At 40.8% G+C, this 22,292-nt stretch overlaps 1 protein-coding gene and 1 long non-coding RNA gene across 4 annotated transcripts in view; one reads left to right on the top strand and one right to left on the bottom strand.

The window, feature by feature from the left end:
* CSTPP1 (centriolar satellite-associated tubulin polyglutamylase complex regulator 1) overlaps window positions 1-22,292 on the bottom strand; it is a 212,818-nt gene that overhangs the window by 177,809 nt on the left and 12,717 nt on the right. For 2 of the 3 annotated variants that reach the window (XM_060400082.1, XM_060400081.1), the window contains exon 2: window positions 5,042-5,708. The exons of the other annotated variant lie outside the window; for it this stretch is intronic. In XM_060400082.1, coding sequence (XP_060256065.1) covers window positions 5,042-5,495 — 454 coding nt within the window. In that variant the 5' untranslated portion in view covers window positions 5,496-5,708. The remainder of the gene's footprint in view (window positions 1-5,041; window positions 5,709-22,292) is intronic. 3 annotated transcript variants of the gene reach the window in all.
* On the top strand, window positions 12,797-20,240 carry LOC121816722 (uncharacterized). Its single transcript, XR_006056430.2, has 2 exons — window positions 12,797-12,894; window positions 17,710-20,240. It is a non-coding gene; the product is annotated as an uncharacterized LOC121816722 (long non-coding RNA).

The following is a 22,292-nucleotide window of genomic DNA, read 5'->3' as shown; positions in this document are numbered from 1 at the left end:
ATGGGTTTGATCCCTGGGTCAAGAAGATCCCCTGGAGGAGGAGACAGCAAGCTTCTCTAGTATTCTTACCTGAAAAATCCCATGGAAAGAGGGGCCTGGTGGGCTATAGTCCGTCAGTCACCAAGAGCTCGACATGACCGCGTGACTAAACAGGCGCACGCCCGCTGGTGCTGGAGACATGGGTGCAGTCCCTGGTTGGGGAAAACCCTATATGCTGTGGAGCAACTGAGCCCGGGAGCCTCAACTACTGAGCCTGTGCTCCAGAGCCCGGAAGCCTCCACTACTGAGCCCGTGTGCTGTAACACTGAAGCCCACATACCCTGGAGTCTGTGCTCCACAACAAGACAAGCCACCACAACGAGAGCCCACGCACCACGGCTGGAGAAGCGCCCACGCAGCCAGGAAGACCCAGCACAGCCATAATGAGACACATAGGAAAACACACAAAAGCAATAGTCAAATGGTATTATCCAGGCTCCTTCTGTCCTATTAATAGTCCATTTAGGCCTCTGGTACGAATCATAAAGCAGGATCAAATACAAACAATTGTTTTTGTCCTATAATAAGGGATAATAAATTTAATAAAGTATTAACTTTCTTTGCATTTATTATTTATCTATTGGGCTGTGCCAGGTCTTAGCTGTGGTATGCCAGATCTTTGACCTGCACGGAGGCATTTGGTTTCTTTAGCTGAGGCATGCAAACCTTTAGTTGTGGCATGTGGGATCTAGTTCCTTGGCCAGGGATCAAACCTGGATTCCCTGCATTGGGACCGTGGCGTCTTAGCCACTGGACCACCAGAGAAGCCCCTGAACTGTCTTTAATATAATGCTAGGCTGAAAGATAACCAAAGTACTGATAATCAGATTACTGAAGTATACTGAACCTTTAAAGTGAAGATAACCAGATGAGGAAAACTATTACATGCCTTTATGATAAAAAGGCAGAGAAGGCAATGGCACCCCACTCCAGCACTCTTGCCTGGAAAATCCCATGGACGGAGGAGCCTGGTGGGCTGCAGTCCATGGGGTCGCTATGAGTCAGGCAAGACTGAGCGACTTCACTTTCACTTTTCACTTTCATGCATTGGAGAAGGAAATGGCAACCCACTCCAGTGTTCTTGCCTGGAGAATCTCAGGGACGGGGGAGCCTGGTGGGCTGCCGTCTATGGCATTGCACAGAGTTGGACACGACTGAAGAGACTTAGCAGCAGCAGCAGCAGCAGCATGATAAAAAGGCAGAAAAAGAAAGTATTCTAGAGCAAGTAAAGAAGGAAGCTATTTTGGAGGAGGGTAAATGGCAAAGCTCAACAGTACTAGAAAATTGGAGAATCAAAACATAATCATATCAAATGGATTTAAAAGAGCTGGTTGAAAAAAATAAATGCAGTTGTCCATATAAGAAGAGAACATAAGAAGAGAAGGGGAAAGAGATGAAATAGGGCAGAATGAGAACAACTCCTCTCAATGTATGCCTTGCTATTTGGTTGGTGCAAAAGTAATTGTGGTTTTGCATTGTTGAATTTTGCCATTTGACGTTGGAACACATTCTTAAATAAATGTGGTTAGGTTCTATATCATTTTAATGCGCACTTCTCATGGGATTTTTTTTATTATGATTTATTACTTGCTGTTTATTTTAGACTACAGCAATGATGTCAGACAAAAAGCAACTTGGAACAATTTTAGAATTTGCGTTCAAGATGGGTAGTGAGGCAGCAGAGACAACTCGCAGCATCAACAATGCCTTTGGCCCAGGAACTGCTAATGAATGTACAGGGCAGTGGTGGTTCAAGAAGTGCTGCGAAGGAGATGCGAGCCTTGAAGACGGCCAGCCTCGGAAGCTGACCATGACCAACTGAGAGCAATCACTGAAGCTAGTCCTCTTACAACTACTAGAGAAGTTGCCAAGTTTGGCATTTGAGGCAGATTGGAAAGGTGGAAAAGCTTGATAGGTGGGTGCCTCATGAGCTGACCACAAATCAAAAACATCTTTTTAATGCATTCTCTTCTCTTATTCTGCACAACACAGAACCATTTCTCGATTGAACTGTGACATACAACCAAAAGTGGATTTTATACGACAACTGGCAACCACCAGCTCAGTGGCTGGACGCAGAAGAAGCTCCAAAAAGCACTTCCCAAAGCCAAACATGCACCAAAAAAAAAGGTCATGGTCACTTTGGTGGTCTGCTGCCGTTCTGATACACTACAGCTTTCTGAATCCCAGCCCATTACATCTAAGAAATACACGCAGCAAATCAGTGAGATGCACTGAAAATTGCAATGCCTGCAGCCCACTTTGGTCAACAGAAAAGGCCCAGTTCTTCTTCACGACAACGCCTGACCACGCATTGCACAACCAGCACTTCAAAAGTTGAACAAATCAGGCTACAGAGTTTTGCCTCACCTGCCCTATTCACCTGACCACTCACCAATCTACTACGACTTCTTCAAGCATCTCAACAGCTTTCCGCAGGGAAAATATTTCCACAACCAGCAGGAAGCAGAAAATGCTTTCCAAGAGTTCATCGAATCCCAAAGCCTGGATTTTATGCTACAGGAATAAACACATTTATTTCTTGTTGGCAAAAATGTGTCGATTGTAATGGTTCCTGTCTTGATTAATAAAGATATGTTTAAGTCTAGTTATAATGATTTGAAATTCAGGTCCATAATAGCAATGACTTTTGTACCAGCCTTATATTTTTTGAACCTGTGGATGTGTTACCTAGTATGTGTGTGTGTGTGTGTGTGTGTGTGTGTGTGTGTGTGTATACATATATAAACATACATATAATAAACACATTAGTACTGTGCGGTATACACACATTCTAAAAAGATTGCAGGCTGAGAAGAGGCTGAATCTTAGAACTGATATAGTATCCACAAAGCATGTATTCAATAGGACTTTGCCTTCCTCAGAGATGAGAAAAGGCTAAAGTAAAAGGAGCTAAAGACGTTTATAGATAAGAGGGTCCAAGATTAAACCAATGCAGTGAATGTGCACGTGTGCTCAGCTGCTTCAGTAAAGTCCAACTCTTCGCGACCCCGTGGATGGTAGCCCGCCAGGCTCCTTTGTTCGTGGGATTCTCCAGGCCAGAATACTGGAGTGGGTTGGTTGCCTTTCCCTTCTCCAGGGGATCTTCCAGATCCAGGGATCGACTCCATGCCGCTTACATCTCCTGCACTGGCAGGTGGGTTCTTACCACTAGTGCCACCTGGGAAGCCCCAGTACAGTATTTCCTAGGGGTTTTTCCTTTCTTGTTTTTATCTCCTTTTTAAATTTACTTATTATATTTTTCAAAATGTAATGCTTTGACATTAGAAATATTGCTTTATACAAACATTGCCAAGTATAAAAATATGTCCCTGGAATTTTCAGTTTCCCCTGCCCAAATCATCTTGCTACCTTCCTAAGGAGATATATTCTCTTTGACTCCTCGTCTAATTCCTCCAACCCCCAGTGATCTCCTTTTCTCCCCCTGAACTATTACTTATTACACAGCACTTGATTTCATATTGACTTAAAGTATTTCACTTCATCTGTAAGTAACCTCAACTAAATTATAATATAATTGAAGACATTCTTTTGTTTAATAATTAGTTAATTTACTTAAGCATGGTCCTTGTCCTCGAGGAGATTATTTAAGACTGACTGGAGAAGCAGATTTACAAATCAAAGATGGTAACACAGTATGATAATTGTTATAAAGGAGGCATGGAAAAAAATGTTAAGATAAAGAGGCCTATGTCTGTCTGGGAGAAAGAATGTTTCAAAGAATGTGAAAGAATTTCCAGGTGAACAAGTAGAGAAGGGATATTTAACACAGACACATCAGCAGGTGAAGAAGCCTCAAGATGTAAAAAGCATGGGAGATCTGGAAAGCGACAAATAGTTGAATATTCCTAAGAGATAAAGCTGGACAGCATCATCATCGTAAAGCGTTTTATAAAGAGTACAGATGTTAGGAAACCACAGAAGGAGTCTGAGCTGGGGAGTGACAGTCATATTACTATTTCTGAAAGATCACTTTGACAGCAGCATGGAAGAGCTGGAGGGAGAAAGATTAGAAGTACAGACAACAAGGGGGGCAATTGTTGAAACAGTACAGGCCCGAGGTATTAAAGGCCCAAAGTAGGGGAGTAACAATGGAAACGACAGATCAAATCAACAGAAGCTGGCAACTGACTGGATAGGAGAGGTTCAAGGACGGGATGGAATTTAGGATGATTTCTGGGTTCCTTTGTGGGCATTTGGGAATACAATGATTCCAATCACAAGACCAAATAAAGGACTAAAAGCCAGAATGATACCCTTTCTGGGTATTGTGCAGGATTCAGCACAGCACTGAGCACACACGTAGTCAAGTCATTCCATGGGCCAACTGGCTGTCTTGAAAAAGACCACAGAACCTTTTGCTTTATGACCTTTTGGTCACGTTCCTAAAGTTGGCTTCAATCACCAGGCACTGACATGATTCCTGGACACAGGATAACTGAAGTGGACTAATTTACCCAGGAAACAAGTGGAGTAAAATAGGCAGCACTTATGTGACTGTGAGGCACATGTGTGTCTGTGTGTGTGCACGCAAGTGTTGGGGTGGGAGGGTGCAGCTTATGAGCAAAACATCCACGTCTATGTAATGCTGCGACAGAGACTGCTGGTTGCTAACTCTACCAACCTTCTTTTCCTTAGAAACATACGCCAGTTTTACCTGGGTACATGGCCACTGGCATAAAGACCATATTTTTCAGCTTCTCTTGAAGCCAGGCTTTCGTGATGTGGTTAAGCCATAACATGAGAGCACAATCTTGTGAGGGTCTTTTAGAAAGTGTCTAAATGAAACTCATTCAGCTGAAAGACGTCCCTTGTCCATCCCAGAAAAGAACAGAGAAGCTACTTCAGTCCTCATGGATCATGAGGCAAAAAAAAAAAGGAATCTATGGTTGGATGTCAGAGTAAGAAGACAGAAGCCTGAGTTCTTGGTTACACTTGGGACACACCATACCAGTCCACACCATACCAGTCCACACCATACCTGTACGGGTATGGAACGCCAGGAATCCTTTCCCGACGAAGCAGGGAAAGGAACCCTCATCTCGAACGGAGGAGTGGGAAACGGGGCTCCTCTTGAGTTGTGGCGGGACCCTCGGGGTTCCTCTCGAGTGGAGACGGGTATGTCGGGGAACTTCTTGAGTTGCTGCAAGGTTGTGAAGGACCCTTTCGAGGTTCAAGAGGGAAGGTGTGATTTCCCTCAAGACACCGCAGCGGCAAAGGGCCTCCTCTCGCCTGGAGGGGAGAACCTCCTGGTTTTTCTCGAGCAGCGGCAGGTTCCTCTCAGGTTCCTCTCGCGTTCCGACGGGGACCTCAGGGACCCGCTCCTGTGGCCTCAGGAAAGGCCAGTCTCCACGCGAGTTGCAAGGGGCCTCTCCAGATTCCTCTCCAGTCGGTGCCGGGGCCGGAACCTGAGGTTTCCTCTCCAGTGCTGACATGGATCTTGGGGTTCCTCTGGAGTCTCCACAGGGGAGTCAGTCCTCGTCTCGAGTGGGGACATGCAAGTCCGCTTTCCTCCCGAGCTGTAGCAGTAGTGTCACGCTTCCCGTCGAGTTGACACAGGGATCTGTGGCTTTCCCTCGAGGCTTTCCCACCAGACTGGCTTATCGTTAGTCTTCTAAGTCATTCAAATCATGCTATTTCAGGGTTTTCTGTTGTATTTAGAAAAACCTAATATAAACATAAAATGCTTATGTATTTTCCCTAAAGTATAAATGAAGAGATTAAACTAATGTACCAATCAGAAAGCTCCTTGGTCTATCCACTAATATAGGTTAGTGCACTCTGGGCTAGCATGACGTGTTTCTAGACATCATCCTAGAGTCTGAAGAAATGTACTGTTGCCTTCAATGCTGAACCTTTGTTGTACACAGGGTAAGGTCTTCCTGACTCTTTTAACTGAACTTGTAATGCCCCTGAAAGTTTACTAAATACTTTCACTTACATTATCTCATTGAACCTTTCAACCAACCTAGGAATCAGATAAGGTTGGAATTATTCTCTCCATTTTACAAATGAGGAAATTGCCCAAGGTCATACCGTTTATAAATGGTAAAGCCAAGATTTAAAATTTAATCTCCTAAGTGTAAATATACCCCCCACTGAATCATAGTGGATAACTTCTAGAGAGATTCTTAAAGATATTCAAAAGTTTTAAAAAATGACCATGATTAACACTAATTAATATGAACATAAATACCATGATTTGTATGTGTGTGTGTTGACAACAGATCACAAATCAATGTCTTAGTATCTCACAGAACTTGCATAGACATTTGAAAATTAATTTTTCCATTTACTGAGGAGGCAGTCTGTTCAACTTCAGAACTGATGACGGTAGCATTTCCTTTGATCCTACCTTTTGCACTAGAGAGGAAAATGAACAAACGAAGGCCAGCATAGGAAGTCAGAGGCGGCAAAGGGTGGGAGAACTTCTCTCTAAAGGCCCCTTCTCTCTGGACAACCTAGGGAAGATTCCATTCAGGTCCTCCTGCTGGTGCTATAAGACACTTCTGCAATTGCTTCCAGAAATCTCTTATCAGAAAGTTTATATTGCTCAAATAATCCAATACTTCAAGGAAAGGTGAACTGACCTTTAGTCCAGCTCTTAAACACTGAATTGATCCCAGCCCTGCATTGCCATTCCACAGAGAGGCCCCCAGGCTAACAGCCTAAGCAAGAGGGTCTTGATATACGAGCCCTGGTTTCTAATCACTCTCTTAGACTGCTCCACAGAGCATTATGCAAGGTATTCAGCCTCCCTCCAAGCTGGATTTCCTCATTAGATGATGGAGGAGGAGGACACTTTCTTCTCCGGCACCATCTGGAAGCCTGATTAAACATAAGCGCACATTTTGCTTTTGTAACAGTTAATACAAATAGATATGGAGAATGAAATAACTGCATTTTCTTCTACTTCTCTGAATTTATACTTTGTCTTTCCAAAACAAAATGAGTCAGTAGAGAGCCTCATTAACGCATCGAATTTAAGAAAATGTTAAACTAAGGAGAAAGATCTGAACGGCACTAGAGGGAGAAGGAAAAGATCAAAGAAACTTGACTTTCAAGTTCATTTTCTTGAGATTATAAAAGCATGGAGCTGATAGCAACCGTATTAAGGTCATCTAGTTTAATACTTTTTTAAAATTAGAATATCAACATTGTTATTGCATTTTAAAACATTACTTAAACACAGAATTCCTCTATCATAAAATAGCAAGAGATTACATATCTCTATGGTCCCATCTCATCGTCACTAAAATCCACAGGTTTATGTTGAAGTTCTATCTTTTTCTGTTGGTTGTTTCTACATGCTTTTACACATATACACACTCATACCCACACACATAAAGTCTTCTTAGGAATTACGTAGTGATATAATAATATAATATTCCACTGTATTAATTTACCTCAGTTTGCTTCTGGAATATTTCCAGTTTTTTATTAAAAATAACGTGCTACAAAAATTTTTTTACAATTTATTTTCTCTTTTGAATTATTTCCTTAAGATATATTCCCAGAAGTAGGATTGATTGATTTGATCTCCTTGCAGTCCAAGGGACTCTCAAGAGTCTTCTCCAACACCACAGTTCAAAAGCATCAATTCTTTGGCGCTCAGCCTTCTTTACGGTTCAGCTCTCACATTCATACATGACTACTGGAAGAACTATAGTTTTGATCGTATAGACCTTTGTCGGCAAAGTATTGTCTCTGCTTTTTAATATTCTGTCTAGGTTTCCTATAGATTTTCTTCCAAGGAGCAAGTGTCTTTTAATTTCATGGCTGCAGTAACCATCTGCAGAGATTTTGGAGCCCAAGAAAATAATAAAAGTCTTTCACTGTTTCCATTGTTTCCACATCTATTTGCCATGAAGAGATGGGACCAGATGCCATGATCTTCAGTTTTTGAATGCTGAATTTTAAGTCAGCTTTTTCACTCTCCTCTTTCACCTTTATCAAGAGGCTCCTTAGTTCTTCACTTTTTGCTATTAGGGTGGTGTCACCTGCATATCAGAGATTATTGATATTTCTCCTGGCAGTCTTGATTCCAGCTTGTGATTCATCCAGCCCAGCATGTCCCATGACCTACCCTGCATATAAGTTAAATAATAAAGGGTGACAATATGCAGCCTTAACATACTCCTTTCCCAGTCTGGAACTAGTCCATTGTTCCATGTCCGGTTCTAACTGTTGCTCCTTGACCTGTATACAGATTTCTCAGGAGGCAGGTAAGGTGGTCTGGTATTCCTATCCATTTAAGAATTTTCCACAGTTAGTTGTGATCCACAGTCAAAGGCTTTAGCGTAGTCAATGAAGCAGATGTTTTTCTGGAATTCTCTTGCTTTTTCTGATACAATGGATGCTGGCAATTTGATCTCTGGTTCCTCTACCTTTTCTAAATCCAGCTAGTATGTCTGGAAGTTCTTGGTTCCCATACTGTTGATGCCTAGCTTGGAGGATTTTGAGCATGACCTTTCTAGCCTGTGAAATGAGTGCAATTGTGTGGTAGTTTGAATATTCTTTGGCACTGCCTTTTCTGGGATTGGAACGAAAACTGACTTTTTCCAGTTCTGTGGCCACTGCTGACTTTTCCAAATGTGCTGGCATATTGAGTGCAACGCTTTAACAGCATCATCTTTTAGGATTTGAAATAGCTCAGGTGGAATTCTATCACCTCCACTAGCTTTGTTCGCAGTGATATTTCTGAAGGCCCACTTGACTTTGCACTCCAGGATGTCTGACTCTAGGTGAGCGATCACACCATCATGGTTATCCAGGTCATTAAGATCTTTTTTGTATAGTTCTTCTGTGTATTATTGCCACCTCTTCTAAGTATCTTCTGCTTCTATTAGATCCATACCATTTCTGTCCTCCATTGTGCCCTGAATTTTTTTGTCAATTCCCTGCTGACAGCATTTTTTCAGTTTCTAGTCTGGGTCTATTATGAATGGTATCACTATGAACACCCTAGTATAAGTCTTTTAGTACAGGGGTCTCCAACCTCAGAGATCTAATGCCTGACGATCTGAGGTAGAGCAGATATAATAAGAAAAGAAATAAAATACACAATAAATGTAATGTGTTTGAATCATCCCCAAACCACCTTTCCGCCACCCTCAGTCTGTGGAAAAACTGTCTTCCATGAAACTGGTCCCTGGTGCCAAAATTTAGTAAACTCATGTCTGCATTTTCAGCTTGTTCTGGGCCCTCAAGTGCATGACTAGGCCAAAGGGGATGAGTAGCTTCAACTTTTGTACATACTGCCAAGGAGCTTTCCTGGTTTGCAGATAGCCTCCTTCCTCCTCAGGTGGTAAAAACAGAAATTATTTCTCTTGAGTCTGTTTGTAGTGGGTTGGCCAAAAAGTTTGTTTGGGTTTTTCATACAATGTTATGCAAAAACCTGGAGGAACTTTTTGGCCAACCCAGTATCATCTCATGATTAAGGTTCCATCTTATGGCCCAATTACCTGCCAATGGCCCCACCTCTAAATACCATCATACCAGGGATCAAGGCTTCAACATAGGAGCAGGGCACAAGGAAACTTGCAGGTGATGAAAATGCTCACTGAGGTGATGACTACATGGCTCTATATTAACACATATATATCTCAAAGCTTATTAAATCTCACCCTTATAGTACGTGATCTTTATTATATGCAAATTATACATCCATAAAACTGTCAGTAAAAAAGAGATGACAGTTTTTTCTGAGTTAATGACAAACTTTGTAATTGAACTACTTGCTTCTGAAAGCTCAAAAAAAATCACCATTTGTTTGTGTACTGTATTATTTTATTTTATATTTTCTTTGGTTTGCTACTTTGCTCCTTTTCCGAAGTCTTTAAGTATAAACTTAATTATGTTTTTGTGCCTTATTAATTTAAATACTTATAGCAGTAACTTTTCCTCTGAGCATTGCTTTAGTAAATGTCCATAGATTTTAATTGTGCTGTGGTTAAAAATAGTCTATTGTTATTTCTCAAATTTATTTCCTAACCCAGTTGTAAAGGAAAGGAATTTATAAATTATCCTTGAAGTTAGGTACTTTTAAATTATACTTTCATTATCTCTAATTTTATAGTATTATGGCTTGAGGATGAAATATATATGACTGCCTTTTATTAACCAAAAGCTTCTTTGTACCTTGTATATGATAAATGTTTGCAAAGGATCCACATATTTTTCATTTCTAAATTTTCTCATTTATTCTTTTCCTAAATGTTTTAATTTTACCTTACTGTCAGTAATGTCAGATTTATAACAAAAGAACTATTAGTCAGACTCTCTTCATAGGTTAAGATGAATAAGATAATATACCTAAATGTACTTTAAAGTACTACACACGTATCGGTTATTTATATTTGGGTGAAAGTCTAATCCACTTAAATTTAACATAATATTTGTTTATGCTTCATTCATTCATTTAAACATTATATGGAAAATCTAGAATATGCTAAGCAAATGCTAAGCATTGGGAAAATGGGAAAATGAAAGCAAATAGAACTATGCTCTCTGTCCTTAAGGAGACAAGTAAGCAAACTGACCATCACCATATAGTGAAAACTACAGCAACGCTGCCCGTGTATGGTGTGCATGAGACCGAGTCCAAACAGAAAGCACCGAAAAAGCACTCAGAGGAGCAAACAGTTGTGTGGAACCCTGGACAATAAGAACCCACTGTAAAACTCTTTTTTTTCCATTGTAACATTACATGAAATCTCAAGAGACTCTGAACAGCCAAAAAATCTTGGAAAAGAACAAAAATGGATGATGCACCCTTCCTAATTTTAAAACTTATTACCAAGTGACAGGAATCAAAACAATGCAGTACTGGCATGAAAACAGACAAAAACAAACCCACAGTGGAATACAATAGAGAGCCTGGCAATAAGCCCTCACATATATGTCCCATAGTTTTTGACAAGGATGCCAACGCGATTCAAGGGGGACAGGAGATCTTTAAAAAGAAACGGTGAGGGGGGAACTGGGTATGCACACACACAAGTGGACCCACGCACACTGTGATTGTCTCGTTGTGGCAGGCTGAGCTAACTAATATGGTTGGGCGAAAAGTCTACATGAGAACCACTGACATTTCTAGATCCTCTCCCCGACTTTATGGAGCAAAGTTATCACCCTCCCTTTACCTAGATATGACATTAAAGGTTTATCTTCTATTAAGCAACTGAATCATCAGGTCTTTGAACTTGGGGACTTCAAGAACAGTTAAAGACAGAGGTGCCAGATGACTACATTGAAGCCGACCTGTGTGAGACTCTCCCCTGCTTAGCATGGAAACAGATATCCAAGGAGCTTCAAAAGTTTGAGGAAACGTTCTTATCTAAAAAACACACCAAAAATTACTAACAGAAAAAAATAAACTTGAAAGAAAAAAATGCAGAAGACATACACAAAAGCAAGAAAACAAACCAAACCAAAGCACAAAACAACAACAAAATAAGAAAAGAAATCTCACAATTACTAATCTCAGAAAGTACAATCTAGAGGGGTGGGATGAGGAGGGAGATGGCAGGGAGGTCAAGAGGGAGGGGACATATGTATACCTATGGTCGATTCATGCTGATACTTGGCAGAAAACAACAAAATTCTGTAAAGCAATTATCCTTCAAATAAAAAAAAAAAATCTCAGAAAGACAAGCTAAAATCTTATATTCACAAATCCAGGAAAAAATGAATAGAAAATTATAATATAATAGTAGATAGTTGTAGCATTCAATAGGATTGGAAAGGTCAAACATATTCACATAAAATATAATAAACCAAGAAAAGAAGAAAGAAAGGTAAGAAAATTAGAGCATGAATCCATAAGGTCCAATGTCTGAGTAACAACAGTTCCAGAGATAGACATGAGAAAATGCCAAACATAAATTCAAGAAAACATCCAGAACTGAAGGATGCAAATTTCCACATTGAAAGGGCCTCAAGAAATCAATGAAATATCAACACCAATGGATATCTCTATGAAATATGACAAATAAGAATGGCATTCAATTTTTCCACAGCAATATGGGAAACTAAAAAATAAGGGATAAATGCCTCTAAAAGTCTAAGGGAAAATTATCTCCAACTTAGAATTTTATATTTACACAAATTATGAACCAAGTGTCAAGGTAGTGCAAAGACATTTTCAGAGATGCAAGACACTCTAAATTTTATTTTGCATGCAAACTTTCTCAGAAAGCTGCTGTTGGAGGATACAACCTAAGAAAAAGAAGGATTATTTGGGGGAAAAGGAAAACAGAGGCTTTAGGTCATATGGAGTATCACTTGAGAGAGACAAGTAATATTCAGGATAAGGATAAGGATTTAGGCAGCAACTGGGTCAGATGGTAGCAGGAGGGCCAACCAGGTAGAGGAGTATCCCAAGAGAGTTATCTTGAAGAAAATAAATTGAAATTTGGAGAATACCTAATGTGTCTGAATCAGCTCGGAGAAGATTAGGCTTTTGGTTGGAGAGCTGGGGCAGAAACTAGAGACAAGTTCATAGAAAATCAACCAAACAAAAGACAAGGCAATTATTAACTCTTGGGGCGGGGGGAAACTATGAAAAAAAGGGAAATGTAATCATAGTATACTGCATGACTAACGTATACATACCATTTTCTTAGTGATAATAAACACTGAATATTGACTTAACCAAAAATCATATTTTTATTGCAAGGCTAGGAGGGAGGGAAGTTAAGAGGATATAAAAGCGCTAAATCCATCATAGGCAGTCATTAGACAATATCCGCAACTGGAAAATCAAGAAGAGCAGTGTAAGCATGTTATTTTAAGATATGCAGCAAAACAGCAAAAGACATGGTGAAAAAATCCGTAAGTAGTCTCCTCTGAAGAGGGGGATTTAGAGGTGAGAGTTTGTGGGCTACGGTACTACTGTTTTACTAAAGCTTTTATAAACCCACTTGGCTGATAAAATTCTGTAGCTAATAAACATCAAATCAAATATTTTTTGTTCTTTTGGATTTTCCCCTCTCTTTACCCATTATTTGTAACATCTTGTTTTCCTAGAAGTTATTCAATTGTTTCACCTAATTATTACTTTGCAAAATTTTTGTAGTTTTTTCTTTTAGAATTTACATAGTCGACTTTGTTCCTATTTACGTTTTTTTGTTGCTTCTTTTTTTCAAAGGGTTTATTTATTCCCAGGTGGCGCCGTGGTAAAGAATGTGCCTGCTAATGCTGGAGATGCGGGTTCGATCCCTGGGTGGGGAAGGTCCCCTGGAGTGGGCAATGGCAACCCACGTCAGTCGGTCTTCTTGCCTGGAAAATTCCATGAACAGAGGAGGCTGGGGGGCTAGTCCATGGGGTCACAACTGAGCATGCACACGCTACTATGCACTTATACATCTTTACTTCAGATGTCTTAATGCTGCTCAGAATTCTTGTACTTGTCCCTAGTCAAGCTATCTTTCTTCCTTCCTACAGCAACTTGTTTCTTCTCTTCCACGGTAATACAAATTTTCTTTGTTCTCCTATGCCTTTTACTTTTGTTTCCCTAACTCTAGAGAGATAACGTTGAATCTTACTTCAAAGACAAAGACGAGGTAGGTGGCCAGGTAAAGAACATCAACTTTCAGCTCCATTTCAATTCTGTCCTTCACCAATTTTACTTTCTGTCTCTGTTATTCAAAAGCATTTATTCTTTGTAGAGTCAGGGTTTCCTGCTTTTTCTTTTTTATTGATACATAATTGACATATAACACTGTATTATTAATAGTTTCAGGTATACAACATGATGATTGGATATCTGTGTATGTTGTGAAATGGTCACCACAGTAAGTCTAGTTAATGTCCGTCAGTCACCACACAGCTACAATTTTTCTCTTGTGATGAGAATTTTTAAGATCTACTCTCTCAGCAATTTTCAAATATAAATAAAGTATAATTAACTATAGTCACCATGTCGTACATTACATCCCCAGGGATTATTTATTGTATTACTAGATATTTGTACTTTATCCCACCTTTACCCATTTCACCCACCCTCCACCTCTTTGTTATCTATGAGTCTAGGGTATTTTTTTTTAATATATTAAATACTATATACACACTAGTGAGATCATACAGTATTTGTCTTTAACTTACTTCACTTAAAATAATGCCTTCAACATCCATCTATGCTGTTGCAAGTGGCAGGACTTTCTTCTTTTTTATGATGAATAATATTCTTGTAGAGTTGTTTTAACAGAGAAGACGATGGCACCCCACTCCAGTACTCTTGCCTGGAAAATCCCATGGATGGAGGAGCCTGGTAGACTGCAGTCCACGGGGTCGTGAAGAGTCGGACACGACTGAGTGACTTCACTTTCACTTTTCACTTTCATGCACTGGAGAAGGAAATGGCAACCCACTCCAGTGCTCTTGCCCGGAGAATCCCAGGGATGGGGGAGCCTGGTGGGCTGCCATCTATGGGGTTGCTCAGAGTCAGACACGACTGAAGTGACTTAGCAGCAGCAGAGTTGTTTTAAAACCATGTTAGGACATGAATTCACACTTAGGATCTCCTGCTAATTGCAAAAAATCTTACCTATAACTTGCTTTTGTTGTTCAGTTGCTAAGTCATGGCCAACTCTCTGTGACTCCGTGGACTACAGCACACCAGGCTTCCCTGTCCTTCACTATCTCCCTGAGTTTGCTCAAACTCATGTCCATTGAGTTGGTGATACCATCCAACCATCTCAGCCTCTGTTGCCCCTTCTCCTCCTGCCCTCAATCTTTCCTAGCACCAGAGTCTTTTCCAAAGAGTTGGCTCTTTGCACCAGGTGGCCAAAGTACTGGAGCTTCAGCTTTAGCATCAGTCCTTGCAATGAATATTCAGGGTTGATTTCTTTTAGGATTGATTGGTATGATCTCCTTGCTGTCCGAGGGACTCTCAAGAGTCTTCTCCAGAACCACAATATGAAAGCGTCAGTTCTTTGGTACTCAGCCTTCTTTATGGTCCAACTCTCACATCTATACATGACTACTGGGAAAACCATAGCTTTGACTACATGGACCTTTGTTGGCAAAGTGATCTCTCTGCTTTTCAATATATTGTCTAGGTTTATCATAGATTTTCTTCCAAGGAGCAAGCATCTTTTAATTTCATAGCTGCAGTCATGGTCTGCAGTGGTTTTGGAGCCCAAGAAAATAAAATCTGCCAGTTTCCAATTTTTCCCCATCTATTTGCCATAAAGTGATGGGACGAGATGCCATGATCTTAGTTTTTTAAATGCTAAATTTTAAGCCAGCTTTTTTACTCTCCTCTTTCACCTTCATCAAAATGTTCTTTAGTTCCTCTTTGATTTCTGCCATTAGAGTGGTATCTATTGCATATCTGAGGTTGCTGATATTTCTTCTGGCAATCTTGATTACAGCTTGTGATTCATCCAGCCCAGCGTTTCTCATGATGTACTCTGCATATAAGTTAAATAAGCAGGGTGACAATATACAGCCTTGACCTATTCCTTTCCAAATTTTGAACCAGTCCATTGTTCCATGTCTGGTTCTAACTGTTGCTCCTTGATCCACAGTCAAAGGTTTTTGAATAGTCAATAAAGCAGAAGTAGATATTTTTCTGGAATTCCCTTGTTTTTTCTATGATCCAATGGATGTTGGCAATTTGATCTCTGGTTCCTCTGCCTTTTTAAAAATCCATCTTATATATCTGGAAGCTCTTGGTTCACCTACTACTGAAGCATAGCTTAAAGGATTTTGAGCATTACCTTGTGAGCATGTGAAAGTTGCTTTTAAATGTAATAAAATGTTTTTCCATACTAAATATAACAATAAAAGTGATATTATACTACGTTTTATAAATGTATAATTAAACATTTACCCATATTTTAGGATCAATAAATATTGTTTTGGGGGCTTCCCAGGTGATACAGTGATAAAGAATCCCCCTGCCAATGCAGGAGGCACAAGAGATGCAGGTTCGATCTCCGGGTTGGGAAGATCCCCAGGGTAGAAAACGACAAGCCGCTTGAGCATTCTGGCCTGGGAAATCCTGTGGACAGAGCAGCCTGGCAGGCTACAGTCCATGGGGTCGCAAAGAGTCGGACACAAGTGAGGACACGCATACAACAAATATTTGTTAGCTATCAAATATTTTCAAAAGTTTCAAAACTGTTTATAGATTTGGCACAATGCCTGTAGTGCCTAATGAATAAACATGGCCCTGAGTCCCACCTCCAAAACCAAGCTTGCACCTCTGCCCTTGATCCTGGAACACTCTCTCCCCTCTTCTGAAAAAGCGTTCCATCACTGACTCACCTTATTCTCTTGGACCGTCCCTCTCTCCTCTACAACGGCTCCCTTTCCTTCAGCCTGTAAACACACTCAAGACTCTAAAAACTTCAAAACAACAATAAACTCTCTCCTACCCTTGCTACCACCCCCTGTCCTTTCCCAGTCCGCCAAGCTTCTGGAAACAAGTCTATCCTACCTATTGTCTCAAATTCCTCACCCTTCCCATTTACAGGCAAACCTGGGATCCTGCCACACTGCTCCACTGAAACTTCTCACCTAATGCCACCAACAATCCCTTTTGCAGCTCTTATCTTATTTGACCTCTCGGAGGCAACTGAACACTGAACACTCCCTCCATCTTGAAACTCACTCCTCCCCCAGTTTCTGCGTCCCCACGTTTTCCTCGTCCTTCTAAATCTCTTACTCTCAGCCTAGGAAGACAAATGTCTTTATTTACTGTAAAACTATCTCTCCAGAGACAAGATTTAAGTTTCTACCATGGGCCTAACTCCCCACTCAAAACATTTTTATTTGGCAGCAAAAGTAAGCCCCAACAGACAGCAAGCAGCACAATAAGGAAGAACTAAAGCTCTAACAATTACATGTGCTCCCTGCAGTGTAGAAACGAACGATTTTGATTAGTTGGAAATGTTTACAAAGGACAGAGAAGTGATCCGAGAGAAATGACTGGAGACATAGAGTTACGAAAAAAAATAATAATAATAATAAAAAGGGAGCAAGCAAGCTCAGTAGTAGTGTTAAGGTAAAAGAGTGGAGGACAGGGACAACCGATAAAATACACTGTACTTGAAAAGGTAGACATTGGGAAGGAAAGGCCAAACAGCCACCGGAGTATCTGCGCTCCCCCTCTGAATAAGGACTCTGTGCGACCCCACAGACGGCAGCCCACCAGGCTCCCCCGTCCCTAGGATTCTCCAGGCGAGAACACTGGAGTCGGTTGCCATTTCCTTCTCCAATGCATGAAAGTGAAAAGTGAAAGTGAAGTCGCTCAGTCGTGTCCGACTCTTCGAGACCCCATGGACTGCAGCCTATCAGGCTCCTCCGTCCATGGGATGTTCCAGGCAAGAGCACTGGAGTGGGGTGCCATCGCCTTCTCCGTGAATAAGGACAAGCAGCTACTAACTATGCACAGACCAGGCACGGTAGGTTATTGTCAGCACTCCTAATATACGTGCTCCTACGCAAAATATGTGCTCCTATTCTTCTTACACACGATGTCTGGGTGGATTTCCCAAGCTCCTCTGCAATTAGCAGGGGTCTTATGTTAAGTCCTCACTTATGAAATGTGAGCACAAGTGATGTTCGCAACTTCTGCCTTATTTGCTTAAAAGGTGTTTGCCCTGGACTCATTCCTTCCTCTTTTCCTTTTTATATCAGGAATGGCTACAACAGAGGCATCCTCAGAAACCACGGATTTCAAATGGCATGGCTACCCTGCTAGCCTGAAATCCTGCGATGGCTTCCTAGAGCAGATTTCTGCCTTCTGCATCCTGGACCTAGGTTAAGGGAGAGAGAAATAAAGTTCTCTCCTGTATAAGCCATTGCGGTGGAGGGGGTGGTTGCTCAACCATCACCCTGAGATCAGTGGCACAAAATCACCTAAAGCACAGAACCTCAATATACTCACCAGCTTACTGACCCAGTAGGAAACATTAGTCTGGAGAGAGAGGAATTTTGAGCAATGGGGGACGTTCTTGTCATTAATCAATGACAGCTACCAGTCAGATTTAACCAACACTGATTGAGTGGCACCTAAACCACTAAATTTGGAATCAGAAGAACTAGAATCAAATCTTAGCTCCACCTACTGCTATCTACATGAACGCTGGAAATTTTACTTAAGCTCTCTGAGTCCCTGTTCCCTAACATACATCCTCATGAGCAAATGTCATAACACATCTACAGTACAAACATCTAGAATAATGACACCACATCATCAAGAAAATGTTAAATTATGTTCTATTATATACCAGGGAATACGGGGAATGTATCATATATTCCATAGACATTTCTGTTAAAATATTAAGTTCTAATCCTTAAATCCTTATGAACTGAATAAGAAAGCGGGCCTTGGGAAATCAGACCTAAAAGCAAAGTAGCTGACAACACAGGCTCTAGAGTTAGATAAACTTCATTTAAGCTTCACCTCCACATTTACTAGCTGGATGACTTTGGGCAAGTTACATAACCTAAATTTCAGTTTCCTCATGGAAAAGTGAGGGTCAGGCTGGTACCTACTTCACAAATATCTTATAAGGACTGACTCTAGTCCTCCTGGATATGAGAATGACTCCAGCTGGCATACCAAGAACATCTGATTGAATATATTTCCCACTTAAGACAGTATTTGGGGGGCTGAGCTTACTTAGAAGCTGGAATACTATCTCTGTATTTAAAAATGTAGGAGAGAAACATAGGCAAAACACTCTCCAACATAAACCACAGCAGGATCCTCTATGACCCATCTCCCAGAATATTGGAAATAAAAGCAATAATAAACAATTGGGCCCTAATTAAAATTAAAAGCTTCTGCACAACAAAGGAAACTATAAGCAAGGTGAAAAGACAGCCTTCAGAATGGGAGCAAATAATAACAAATGAAGCAATGGACAAAGAATTAATCTCAAAAATATACAAGCAACTCCTGCAGCTCAATTCCAGAAAAATAAATGACCCAATCAAAAAGTGGGCCAAAGAACTAAACAGACATTTCTCCTAAGAAGACATACAGATGGCTAATAAATATATGAAAAGATGCGCAACATCACTCATTATCAGAGAAATGCAAGTCAAAACCACAATGAGGTACCATTTCACGCCAGTCAGAATGGCTGCTATCCAAAAATTTACAAGCAATAAATGCTAGAGAGGGTGTGGAGAAAAGGGAACCCTCTTACACTGCTGGTGGGAATGCAAACTAGTACAGCCACTATGGAGAACAGTGTGGAGATTCCTTAAAAAACTGGAAATAGAACTGCCATACAACCCAGCAATCCCACTGCTGTGCATACACACCGAGGAAACCAGAATTGAAACAGACACATGTACCCCAATGTTCATCACAGCACTGTTTACAATAGCCAGGACATGGGAGCAACCTAGATGTCCATCAGCAGACGAATGGATAACAAAGCCGTGGTACATATACACAATGGAGTATTACTCGGCCATTAAAAAGAATACATTTGAATCCGTTCTAATGAGGTGGATGAAACTGGAGCCGATTATACAGAGTGAAGTAAGCCAGAAAGAAAAACACCAATACAGTATACTAATGCATATATATGGAATTTAGAAAGTTGGTAACGATGACCCTGTATGCGAGACAGCAAAAGAGACACAGATGTATAGAACAGTCTTTTGGACTCTGTGGGAGAGGGTGAGGGTGGGATGATTTGGGAGAATGGCATTGAAACGTATATTATCATATGTGAAACGAATCTCCAGTCCAGGTTGCAGGATACAGGATGCTTGGGGCTGGTGAACTGGGATGACCCAGAGGGATGGTATGGGGAGGGGGGTGGGAGGGGGGTTCAGGATGGAGAACACGTGTATACCCATGGCGGATTCATGTTGATGTATGGCAAAACCAATACAACATTGTAAAGTAAAAAAATAAATTAAGTAATTTTAAAAAAAAGTAAGAGAGAGAATCTCTGCTGAGGGTTTAGAGTTTAAGTGAAATAGTGTTTCCCATTTTGTGTCATCTAATAGAAAATGAAATCTGGGAAGTGAGGTTATCCAAATGTTAGTGTACTTGGAAACAGAGGATGAAAATTACATTGAAAATTACATTATTTTCAAGGGGGTCGCCTCAGGTTTTGTTGCCTAAAACTTTATGCAAATACCAACAAAAATGGAAGCAGAGATGTCAGTGATAATTTTGTCATTTAAAAAAATATAAAGTCTTTTCCTGTATCCCTTCTTTAAAGATAACAACCAAAGCTGTTTTTATTACTCGGCTTAGTTTAAGACCTTTCCAGTTAGGGAACTCAAAGTGAGGTCCTTCAACAACAATTATTTTCTCTTAAACTACTAAGAAATATGATAAGAAAAGTTCACAATGTAAGACAAATCAATCACTTCTTTTCCTTATAAGCTTGTTTCTTCTTTAGAAACATGAGATCAAAACCAAATATTTACTGGGAGAACAAAGGTCAAAACAGTCACTACCTATGTTCAGACATGGCAACAAAGATTAGCAAGATTCCAAAGACTATTTGTAGGCATAACCTTGAAAAGAAAAAAGACAGGGCCATGCTTCCTGAAGACCTAACTTATTTTCTTCCACCACCACATGGTAGAGTATGCGCTATTCTCTACCAGGCCAATCCTTGAAGGCAAGGCAAAAGACCGACGGCACATATAAGACTTTTGTAAGTTAATCATGTGCTTAAATAGACTATCAAGAAAGACAATTTTAGGTCTCATTAAATAGTTTACTGTAAGATAACTGACATATATTAATTAATTCATCCTCTCAACCCGGTATGAGGTAGCTTTTATCCCATCCCCTTGTGCTGGGGAAATTTGATCAACGAGAGTAATAATGGTATTTTCTATTTACAAAATACCTTTCTTATAGAGTTCTACATGTTTATCGTCTCAATCTTCTAACATTCCAGTGAGGTAGGTGGTAATATTACCTTTTCCTTTCTTATAGGCAAAACGCTAGGGCTCGAGGGGCTTAATGAGTCACTCACTTGGTAGCCTGTTAGCCGCTAACCAGAACACACTGCATGGGATTAACACTAGACCGTGGACTCAAGTCTGAACTGCACATAATTCAGGAGTGTCAAGCTTCTAGCTTTCCCTACACTCATCTTTCAGTGTGTCACATTCCAAGAAAGACTGGGGTCGTGCTTGTTGTTTAAGCTCATGTGCTTACTGTTCATAAAGCTCATTATCATTTCTCTAAATTGGACTATTCAAGTTTTGTCAAAATGCCTGAAAGCTAAATTATTTTTTTGTTTACTGTCTGTGCACGAGCATTATCCATGATGTCATCAGGAATCTGCAAAACTCTTAGACAAAGCTGCAGGGCCAATAAAAGCAACTCACTTGGGGAAGACTGTGTTTCTTCTCCCCCTCTACCCCCCCCCCCCCCCCCCACACTCTTTTTTTGAGGTAGGCATCACACAAAAAGATGACTCATTAAGCCCAAAAGAGTTGACTATGCCATGTAAGGGCTTCTTATGCAGCCCTCCACAAAGAGACCTGAGTGGCAGCATAAGGCCTCCTCCTCTGCGCATTTCCCTCCAGGCAGAATGCGCATTTGTGTGGCTACACACACAATTATAATCTCCCCTGAAAAGCAATTCCTTCCATATGACAGGCTGAACAGTGGCCTGAGTGCTAGCCTCATGTTGCCTGTGCAGCTAACATGCTGAAATACCAGATGCATTTAATCTCTCCTTTCTGAAAAACACTGTGATGGGACCGGAGAAGCAAAGTTGGAGAGAACTCCATACAGAGAGAAAGGGGGCCAGCCCGGGCGCCCAAACTCATTCTCATGGGCTGAGCTTCTTTGTGCATTGCCTACTTACGTGTCAGTTTCCAGGACTTTAGGGCATGAGAACCATGGAGCCGAGTGGTTCTGGCAGCCTCTCCATTTGACAAGCAAAGCCAGAGACATGTGGCCTTCTGGTACATTTCACATTCAAAAGTGTTATTGTTTCAAGCATGCCTATTTTAAAATATATAATTTTCCCATTTAGGGCACATGTTGTATGTAAGTTGGCCACAGGAGGAGTTCTGCCACATGATTAAAAAATAAAATAAAATAAAGGCAATGGCTCTTATACAGCCCTTTCCCTGCCAGATATCTCTGTTTACTGGGGGCCGGGGCGGGGGGTGGGAGGGGGCGTTATTCCAGGTGAGAGAAGTCTGAATTTCACAAACACCTGATGTGAAGGGCAGGGCACAAACAGATTTCGGTCTGAGATTACAGAAACTGAAGC

The sequence above is a fragment of the Ovis aries genome, chromosome 15, assembly GCF_016772045.2.
Source record: "Ovis aries strain OAR_USU_Benz2616 breed Rambouillet chromosome 15, ARS-UI_Ramb_v3.0, whole genome shotgun sequence".
Taxonomy (NCBI): Eukaryota; Metazoa; Chordata; class Mammalia; order Artiodactyla; family Bovidae; genus Ovis; species Ovis aries.
The sequence above is the reverse complement of the archived record's forward strand: the minus strand, read 5'-3'. Positions and strand labels throughout refer to the sequence as shown.